Below are 11377 nucleotides of genomic sequence, written 5' to 3'. Positions count from 1 at the left end.
TAAGCTTCAAAAAGGCTATTTAAATATAAATCCTGCATGTTCTGTGTCTGTCTGAATCATAGTCTATGGTCTGAATGAATGTCACGCGGTTTTGTTTACTACACACATACTGAAGCGCGCATAATGCTCGCGGTGATTTCAGCATCTGCCTTCTCACTTAATAGGACATAAATACATGAACAACATCCCCAGAACTGCTCTGAGAGTTACTTCATGAGCATTTGAGTAAAACTATCGTCATATCATATACATAGGCTACACAAACTTAAAAGGTCCTCATGGCAACCCGTCAAAATAAAAGTTTGGTTTAGCTACTACTACTACAACAATTACAACTTTTGTTTAAAAGAATAATCACACAATACGTTATTTCTTCCATGTTTTAATTTTAATAGTAAACCCCTTTTGTTTGCCAAAAATAGAGTTTAACTCTCATTTGATTAAAAGATAATTGAAATAAAATGTTTTATGCCTTCATTTGCACTGCACTGTAAATTAAAACTAATGGAAATTACTGTCACATAGGCCAAGATTAAGATACTGTCACGTAGGCTAAGATTAGGATGACAAAAATTGAGACTTGAGATTGATTTCAATAGGCTTTTGAACCAAGTTTGCCTAAAATAGGCTATTAGTGTTATAGCTTCATTAAAATAGTTGCGGTCTTCTTAACAACTTCTACAATGGAGTAGACTACAATTCTACAATTAAATTATTTACACTTATATACATTGTGCTTTTTTAAGTTAATCAATTGATGTGCATTAGATGATGAATTGAACAGTCACCTCTTGTAGGTTATGATTTAGTCATCAGAAAAGAATTATGAGAGGTTATGCCATTACACATACATTTCTAACATGTAAATTATTGAAGCCAAATACTTACATTTCCCCAAGCTGTTTAGCTGTAGTACAGTATTCACAGGCTTAATCATGAAGCATACAGTGGCCCCACTTTTAACTCTCTCTCTTTATATTACCCTTATTGTAGATGGATGCACGGAAGAAGACAAGAGTAAGAAGTACAACCAACACCAGTGAAGGCAGTTTTTGTCAGAGCCCTTGTTATTCTTAATTTTGACATTAATTTTCATTTTTACACCACACATATATATATCGGTTCAAAATATCGGTTATCGGTCTACTTGGTCTGTAATAATCGGTATCGGCCCTGAAAAACACATATCGGTCGACCCCTATGTCTGCAACCTTCAACATCAAAAGAGCCATTTTGGCCCCTTTCCCACCGAATAAAATTCACGTGGAGCCACAACCTATTTGATCCCTAAAATGAAGATAACACAGCATATAGCTAAAGTTTTATATTCAGTTATGTTACAGGGCAATAAAAAAAATAAAAAATAAAAACTTTCCTTACCTCTTACTTTTAATTGGCTAAGAAATAAATACACTGCTGGACAATATCCAATAATTTGTATTCTATAATATTTTTGATATATATTTTCCTAATGACAATTTAATGATTATGATTGGTTTATGTACTATAAACACTTTTTCCATTTTTATCACAGAATAAGGCAGATTAGGTTTTATTAAAAGCGTATTCTATATGCTACAGGGAGCCACAGCGGAAGGGTGAGAGAGCCGCGGGTTGCCGACCCCTGCCCCAACCCAAAACTTAACAATAAACTAACCCTTAAATTACAGGGATATGGTAGGTTTTAATGGTGTACAAGCCCCTAACCCAGTTCTAAGCTCAACTCTAACATTTTATTAGTTGTCATGAATGTTGTTCCAGCTATGTTTTCTCTGGAACTAATGGAACTCAGGAATAAAGTCCGGTTCAATGATTGTAATCTGCAAAATTCTGCTGAATTAATTTAAATATAGGAAAATGTGCAAATGACAAGTCTGAATTCTGTAGAAATCTGCAGGGCAGGTTCTGTGCAGGCCTGGTCATGACTAACAATAAATGGTTCAAACAGGTGTCAGCGTCTGCCTGTCAATCACCTGATTTAGCAGCAGTACGAGGCTGGACTCTAGGGCAGGAGGGCAGCCCAGCTGGGGATCCACACATGCTCCCAGCAGGTTTAGGAGCGGTTGTAGCACTGCACTGTGCAGGAGCAGGGGCTGATGTGACTGTCCGATCAGCATCTCAAACAATTTCAACAGCTCTAGCTGGCTGTCTGGTTCCAGACCACGGCACACATGCCACTGTATCAACTCATCCAGGATGTTCTCTGCCACCACCATCTCCAGAATAGGACCCATTGCTGCAGACATTTCACAATCCACTGTCACATAAAACAGCCTCTCATCTATTACGCTAAACTCTGAAACAGTATAAATGTATGCTCCATCAAGCTCACAAGAGAGTGTTTTAACCTGGTGATTCAATGTCTCCCCCTGCTGGTCTCTCTTCAGCTAGCAGGCACAGCATCTGATCTGTGTGATTGCGAACTGCAGTGAGATCATCAGCATAACCACCCACTGAAGACTCTCTCAGTTTCAACACCCCTGACACCTGACAAAGAGGGAAGGAACAGTTAAATTCTATTTGTGGTAAGGTCAAAGAGGAACATGTGTCTATAGTGATGTAGTGGAAAGCAATCCAAATAAGAGAGCACTGATGTACACTAATGAGGAAAACCTGTAGATGTGCATATATGCTTTATATGCTCATGTTTTATGTGAATAAAACAACAATTACTATGCATTAATACCAATAATTTTCAGAACACATTACCAAAAAATGCGAAATAAAAGGCAACCATTTCTTTCAATGCTGCATACAGTGATAATTTATAGCCAGTGCACAAATTGAAATTAGTTGTACTAAGGAGTTTTTTTGCACAATTAGTATAAGGGAAAATAAGCCTATGCTGTGTCTCACCTGTCTCCAGTGGTTTTCAAACACCATAAGACAAGTCTCGGGGTCAGCAGTGCATGGGCTGGATGGGGCTGCATGTCGACCGGTCCGAGTGCCTGGACCCCTTGGATTTAAACGACTCAGCCAACTCATCTTAGTGCACAGGCTGATCCAAATTTGATCAAAAGGTCAAAGAATAAGGGGGGAGAGAGGGAAGAGAAGTGTGGAGAGGGATAGAAAAGGGAAAAGGGGAAGGGGGGAAGGGCGGCTCACAAAAGGCGTCCAAAAATCAAGAAATGAAGAGTCCAGCTTGAAGAAATAAGAGGTAAAATCATAGAAAGGATGGAATCCTGCTGATGTCTGCAGCAACAGTCACTGTACACCAGTGATCAGTGTGTGAGCATGTGAGGCTTGTCTGCACTCCCTGTCATCCAGTTTGCTGTCGGCACTATACGCCATACCGATACATAGACTCCTCCACACACACCTGCAGGGGCAGAAAGAGAGCGAGAGGTCATTGATGACACATTCACACCTGCAGGTAAAAACCAAAACAGTACATCCAGTCAGTATAAAGGTTAGTTTCTGAGGGAGATCAAAACGGCAAGGCACAAAAAAATAAATAAATAAATAAATATTCCATTAGGGCTGCAACTATTTTGAGAATCGCTTAACATGCATGTAAATATGATTAAAGGGGACATAACACATGCAGTTTCTGTCAATCTCATGTTAATCTTGAATACCTATACAGTAGTATTGCATCCTTCATATCTCCAAAGAGTCTTTAGTTTTATCAGATTTATAAAAGAAAAATACAGCTGTACCACTTCTCTCCGAAAACAGTCATGCTCCTGGAGGCGTGCCGTGGGCAGAGCTAAAGAGTCACAAGCATGCAAAGCTTTTGCGTAACGATCGTCTGCAAGCTGTAACATCGACATAAATAATTCCCTTAACGCTGGGTTCTTTGTGAAGCTGAACAAGGTCATCTTTCCCTCACAACGAAAATCACACTTTTTTGGTGACTGTTGATTTTGTGGTCAAAAACAAAATCCTTCTCGAGCAAGACTTGTGTAGTGCGACTTCCATAACCCGAATGAAGCACATTGATGGACGTGCTCTTGCTCTCGTTTTAGTTGATGTGTGCACACGTTCTTCCTGGAATAGTGCCCATAAAAGGAATTCTGCCATTTATGATGTCATACAGGGCCATACTCAAAAAAAAAAAAACTTTCCGAAACTTATACGAACCCTGAAGGAGTGTATTTGGCACAGAAATACTCCATCATATGTCCATCTCGTTTTTTGAGACTTTGGTCATGTTTAGCATGAGAAGCAGTGTAAATAAGTCAGAATGCATGAAATAACATTAGACATCCCTTAATATATACACTACTGTTCAAAGGTTTGGGGTGAGCAAGTTTTTTTTCCTGGCAAGGATGCATTTAACTGATCAAAAGTGACAGGGACTGGAGTCAAGGATGCTGAAAATTCAGCTTTGCCATCACAGGAATAAATTACATTTTTAAATATACTATAAAAAAAATAGTAATTTTAAATTAAAATAACATTTCACAATATTTCTGTTTTTACTGTATTCTTTATCAAATATATGTAGCTTTGGTGAGCATGAATGATGTCCTTCAAAAACATTTAAAACATGTACAGACCCCAAACTTTTGCACTGTAGCATAAATTCTTACTTTAATTTAAATGGCTTTTATTTCAGATATTTTATTCAAAATAAGTCCGAAGCAAAATTATGGTACAGTGTGTGAATATTAAATGAGTCATGCAGATGTTGCTTGGTAAACTTCCTAGAGGAGTCGGTCAAGTAATTGAATAAATATTCATAACTCAAGGATTCCCAATAATAGGATTCATCATTTGATTAATGCCCATTTAACGTCTGCCTTCATTTATTATGTTTGGGCTACTGGGGAAATGTACTTATTCACGAGCAAAAGCTTCACCTTAGTTGTTTGTTTGTTTATTTCTTTCTTAACGCCAATCCAGCATCTATGGCTGTATTCATGGCGAGAACCAGTTAATCCATACACAAATCGATCCATACACAAGTCTTGTCTTTACACACACGTCTGGGGACAATTTTAGAGGTTTCAATTAACCTAACCTGCATGTCTTTGGGCTGTGGGAGGAAACCGGAGCACCCGGCGTAAACCCACGCAGACACAGGGAGAACATGCAAACTCCACACAGAAAGGTCTCCTGTCCTTAGCTTCACCTTAGTGGGACTTCCATATCAAAAAACATCACCAGTAAAGGACCAGTGAGCTTGAAAGTGCTCCTAACCAAAATGTGTTAGCATAGCTGCCTGAGATAAAGAATTAATGCTTGAAAACAAAAATAAATGAAAGGTTTAGTCATAAATAAAGCACACTAGTAGAATTCAGCACACTAGTACATCTCTGTATCAGATTCTCCATCTAATCAATATGGTGTCTGGTGAAACAATTGCACCCATAACACAACAGGCGAAGACACTCGCAACAATAAATACTGCAAGTGGTAGCCTACTGTATATTCATCTATGCATTCAGCTGGCTCTCTGGCATTTCTGAAAACCTACCTGCAAACAACATTTGTATCAACAGATTTCCAGTGATGTTACACACTCTCACAACTTTCCCTGTGGTCTTAACTAATGCAACAACACTTCTTATGTTATTATCAAAACCAGTGACACTTCATATTATCTTAGTATTCTTTTGAGACTTTAATTTCAGTACAAAAAACAAGGCAGGACAAATAATAAAAAAAAAAGACTCAAGAGAAATGGGTCAAAAAATTTCAAACAAATTCAAAAGCCATTTTCGAGGAAGCAATGAATGCATACAGACACTCCACCCTGCCATTCACTAAAACCTTCTTTGACTGTGACAAGAAGTAAGGCTTCCTTCCCTATGAGAACTCCCTCATCCCAAGAAAGACAGTTCACAATTCCAATGACATAATGCTATAGAGGCTGTCTCTTAAGGAAGGGCCCCTGTTCAAGGAAGTAACCATGTGTCACAAACTCAAGGGGATACAAAGGCTTCTTGGTACTGTAGATTGGACGCTATGACTCACAGGCAAATTCAACTACAGCAGGGTTCAATGTTCCAGACCAAGTCAAAGAACATCTACTTACAGTTTCTAGCCAGCAAAGAGGTGGCATGATAGCTTGGCATAGATTCTCCTTTAATTAGTTTAGTGTCTTTCAGAGTGTACACAGCCCAGCTGACCACTATTCCTCCAATACTCTGTCTCTCTCCCTTGTAGTTATTGCTTAAGTCAATCACTCACTAGTTACGTCACTGCCAAATCATACTGTGTGACAGCTACAATGACTATGTTATCAATAGGGCTGTCACGATAACTACTTTTTGTTGTGCGATATATTGCACCAAAATTAATTGCCATAAATCATATTATTGTCATTTTAAGACCATTTTATGCCACTGATTATATAATGACAGTATGACAATAGCATAATAATGCAAGTACACTCTTTCAAAGAACATTTTATTCTTAAGAATATTTAGACATTGGAATCGGAATGTGAAAAAATATATGCTAAATAAATAAAACAAATAAATAATAAATACACCTTTGTTAACAAAAAAGTGCAAGGTAACAAGAACTAGAACAAAACAAATTAACATGTTTAACAAAGTCAGTTTAGATTTTTAAAAGTGTCTCACACAGAGGCACATATGCCGCAACAGGCCATATCTGCTACCAGATCCATTTTTTATTTTTAGGCAGATTCCGAGAAAGGAACACCAACATGTTTACCTTGTGGGGCTTAAGGCAGGTTCTTTCTGGGTAACAAATGTTACCAGCTGTGCTAAACATTCTTTCTGAGCTAGTGCTTGTTGCACAAATGCTCATGTATTTTTGTGCTAACTTGGCTAATAGGGGAAATCTTCTATGGTTATCTATGGAAATCTATGGGTTTACGCCTTCTCTTCACCTCTGCTCTGTGTGCGCGTGGGGAGACGCTGCCTGAGCCCCGCCTCCGCCACAGTGAGCAGATGAGATGACAGAGGCAGCGCGATTGACTAAAATGTTGGTGACATTCATTTTTATGTAAAAATTTATATAATCATTATTTTAAATATAAAAAATGATCAGTCGCAATATATCACGGCACCAAAAATGACCGTGCTCATTACCATATATCGTGCGATAAGTCGATATATTGACTATCGCGACAGGCCTAATCATCAACACACGCACATATTATATTCAGCACAATACAACTGAATTGCAGTAGGCAATTGCTGAACCTGTAGGCATATGCAAAAACAACAGTACCATGACATTTATAGTCCATAATAATGTAAAATTTAGGTTAAAAATGTTCTTTGCAGTAGTAAGTTCTATAGTATCAACTAGGGATGCACGATATATCGGCCACCATATCGGTATCGGCCGATAAATCCTAATTTTTTTCTGTTATCGGTATCGGCCCGATAAGAAAATTTGGCCGATATCTTAAAGCAGCCTTTTGTGCAATTGTACGTTGTAATATTGTTCGTGTATATAACTGTCACACACAGGCAAGAGACAAGAGGAGTTCAGGTAAACAGAGGGGTTTATTGTCAATGTGGTGCTGGTTAGGATCAAAGGCAGGTGAGCAAGAGAGATATGAGAGAGTTCTGGGGATCTTAGCTTCTTGGTAATCCGGGTGTGATAGTAGTAGGAATCCTGGAGATGAACCGGGGCTGAGGAGAATCAGAAGAGCGGAGACTGAATGTACTTCTGGAGGTAAGGAAACAACAGTTAGTAAAGCTTGTAATGAGTCTGGCAATTTTCAGGTAGTGAACGGTAGACCGGACACTGGAATGCTGAGTGGAGTGAGAAGATATAACGGGCTTAATTGGTGATGCAGGTGATCAGAACTCGGGTGATTGGGATCTGGTGTGTGTTGGAGGAGGTGACTGTGCTGACGTGAGTGATTGCGATGATCTCCTGACAATAACATTCTAATGAGAACATTATTATAATAAAACGTTATGAATTCTTTGGGTTTAGTTGCCGTGTTTCAGTGCGTTGTTATGGGAAGAGCGCATCCACAACAGGATCACACATTCTTAATTTGTTACTTTTTCAAAATCATTGATACATTATTAATAATAACAACCACTTTTATTTTTCTCTTATTATTTTCATCAACAATATGGTTTAGTAATTAAAATCATTTAATTATTGTCCGTGCAGTGGCTATTCCGTTTTATTGATCTATGGCACATTCATTTTGATTCTTTACACATGTAATGATGTCCAGTGACTTGTTTGCATTATTTATGCATTATTTTATTTATTTGTAAGACTTTATGACATTTGGTAATGGGAGAGTAAAATTATTTTTAAAACGTACACCGTTCAAACTAGGCTGCTTATGTTGAAGTGTTTGGGATGTGGCTTTTAATGATGAGAACTTTTTTGTCAAAAATAAAGAATCATCGGTATCGGCCAAATTTCCATATCGGTGCATCCCTAGTATCAACAAAAAAGACACTCAGCCTTTATGCTCAAGAATATTTCACAATCAGAAGGTTTCAGAAACAGGGTTTCTGCATGGGTTATGAAGGTACATTTAAGACTTTTAAAGATCATTTTAGGACCAAGTAAAGAAAATTTCAGGAATAAATTAAATTGAACACAATACATTAATATGGTCTCTAAATGTAAATTGTAAATATCTTGTATTAGCAATGCTTCAAAGTTTAAAAATACAACTTCCAACAGATGTCCATTACGTTTTCTCAGAAAACAAGACTTCATATGTTCAGTTTTCATCTCAAGTAAATGTGTCTTGTTTTAAGGATGTTCAGATATTTGTATTGGAAACAAAACAAAAATACTGAGGAAGATATACATTTTTTTTCTTTGAGTTTAACACTTTTTGCTAAACTTAAGACCTTAATTTTTGTAGAAGGGTGAATTAAGGCTTTTTAAGACCTACAGAACCCCTGCAGATAGCATGATTATCACCTATAATTAATATTAGGTGCCACACCAATGCAAAGAATAATTGTGTGCTTCGTCCTAGTCTTACTTTATTGACATTGTAACTCACCTGCTTCACAAATCCCAAGATCAATTTTTGGTAACTCACAAAGACAGTTCACCTACAAGTTTCCACTCTGAGGTCAGTAATTTTGTAAAGGTTTTACAAATGCTTTGCTGGCTACAACATTCCAGAATAACACAACTAGTGGTGCCGTAATGGGACTAAACAGCGGAGATTATCTGAGCAGTTCAGAGTCAGTCAGCTCTGCCCGCTTACTGACTGCTTAATGCCCCAGGGAGAACAGTCAGCTCCTTGTGTTTCACTGTGATTTCTTTATCGACCGTGCAACCACAAACACCAGAGATGCACACTGCTGGCATATCAAGATTCACATCTATGTCTTTTAAAACATTAACAAATACAAACAGTTGTGACTCACCACAGGCACATGCAAAGTGTTTCAGAAATTGCTTTGTAGAAGTAACTGTAAGAATCAATATATTCAATATATCAATATATGTGAGGAGGACAATCATGCTGAACCAAAAGATCATCTCCCAAGCAGTAAGGACACGTAGAGGAGACACCTGCATCATGTGCATATACATGCACTCATAAGTCATTAATGCAAATGCGTACCACTTACTCTGACTCATAAACACCAGGACTCAACAGTAAGAAGGGAGGTTCAGGCCTTCCCTTGGCTGACCGGATCAGTCATGCCATCAATTCATACATGTTCTTGCATTCAAAAACAGCTAGATGCGCAGAACATCATGAAATAGAATATAACTTGACGCTTGTCTGTAAAGTTGCGGCTTTACTGACAAGATGCGAATTAAATATCGCATGCGATTTATCGTGCAGCCCTACTTAAAATGCAATGTTTAAGGGCTGAGGCTGTGAAAAAATAGCTTGAACATTTTAAATCAACTTAAATATACCAACTTAAATAATTAAAAAAAACATTTCAACATGAGATGTCAGTAAATTAAGCATTTACCAAAATTTCTGTGAAACAGTATTATAGTGACTACTGTATTTTCTGGAAAATAAGTTGCACCTGACTATAAGTTGCACCAGGTCAAAACTGTATTGTTGACAGAAAAAAACAAAAACAAAAAAAACAATAAGTTGCATTGGTGTATATAAATCACATGTTATTATTAAATTCAGAAATAATCTAAAATACCGGTACACAAAAGCATTTACATTACAAACACTATAAATGTATATTACTCCCCCTCACTCCACAACAAATCCTTTAAATTAAAAATATTCAGTACAGAACAGGAATGAAAGATATCAATATAAAACAAAAATAAATTAAAGTGGCATTCATTATTAACAATACTTGTTAATGCCAAGCCTAAACAAATGTATTTAAAGTGAAACTGAAACTATCGCGTGTGCGAGATGTGCCATATACAAATAAATTTGGGCCCGCATAACTCTCTCATTCGGCACAAATGCAAATGTGTGTTCTGCGCACGTTTTACATGATTCACATTATTACATTATAAACATTGCTTTAAAACATAAGGTGCAGCACATTTTAAATAAAAAAAAAGTGACATTCTGGAAAATACAGTATTTGCTCATATAACAAAGTATAAATCTAGAGATACAAATTTTGTAGCAATTTTTTATATAAAACACACTGCTGCCAAATCAATTACAAAATTGTTATAGCAATGGCTTTGCATGTTGACCTATATTATAGTGCAAGGCTGTCTGAGAATGTGACAGAAGGGAAAAAGGGGTGGATAGAAAAAGAGAGAGATAGAGAAGCAAATCGAGAGGGCTCTCTCTCTCTTTCTTACGGTCAATTAATCATTAGCCAGGTGTCTGTCTTGGCAGCTCACAGGTAAAGTCTTAATGGTAGGTTAGCAGATCAGGAGCAGGTAAACGTGCAAGTGTAATTACTGGCATCACATCAGTGCATTCTTTCAGCTGATGAGGTGGAGGAAACATAATGGTTACGGATCTGTGCTGCTACCACTAAGTAAAAAGAAAAGGGGTTAATAAGATTACAGTTCTTCTCTTTAATCCAATACCGATACTGATATATTTCCTTTTGTTTGGAAACAACACCAAGTCTCTCCTGTGCAGAAATTATAAGCAAAATATTTTTAATTTTGGTTAGTTTTAACAAGAACTTATTTGTTAGAATTAAATAAACAATGAAGGTACCTTAACATTTTATTTTAAGATTTAACATTTGTAGATGGTCTAAAGCAAGAGTTGTAAAAATTCTGAAAATCTTTTAGAGCTTATAATTTGTTTACAAAATAAAACATATTACACATTAATGAATAAATCAGCATATATATATATATATTAAAATAAATAAATTATTTAATTTACAAGTGTCATGTTTGTGATTTTTTTTCATGTAAGCTATAGCTTCTGACCTTTAAATATACTCATTATTTTATGACATCAATAACTGCTTTATTTAATCAGAAACACAGTCTAAATGTTATTTGTGTAGGCTATTTTACTTTTAATTTAATTAGAACA

The 11377-nt window shown here is 36.8% G+C and overlaps 1 protein-coding gene across 1 annotated transcript in view; it reads right to left on the bottom strand.

The window, feature by feature from the left end:
- LOC107690485 (FTS and Hook-interacting protein homolog) overlaps window positions 1-11377 on the bottom strand; it is a 29971-nt gene that overhangs the window by 15790 nt on the left and 2804 nt on the right. Inside the window, exons 2-4 of the mRNA XM_016488842.1 lie at window positions 2857-3319; window positions 2349-2487; window positions 1974-2236 (exon numbers count right to left, since the gene is read on the bottom strand). Of these exons, the coding sequence (XP_016344328.1) occupies window positions 1974-2236; window positions 2349-2487; window positions 2857-2985 (531 nt within the window). The 5' untranslated portion in view covers window positions 2986-3319. The remainder of the gene's footprint in view (window positions 1-1973; window positions 2237-2348; window positions 2488-2856; window positions 3320-11377) is intronic.

Source organism: Sinocyclocheilus anshuiensis, unplaced genomic scaffold (assembly GCF_001515605.1).
Source record: "Sinocyclocheilus anshuiensis isolate Anshui unplaced genomic scaffold, SAMN03320099.WGS_v1.1 scaffold2512, whole genome shotgun sequence".
In the NCBI taxonomy this organism is placed as follows: Eukaryota; Metazoa; Chordata; class Actinopteri; order Cypriniformes; family Cyprinidae; genus Sinocyclocheilus; species Sinocyclocheilus anshuiensis.
The sequence above is the reverse complement of the archived record's forward strand: the minus strand, read 5'-3'. Positions and strand labels throughout refer to the sequence as shown.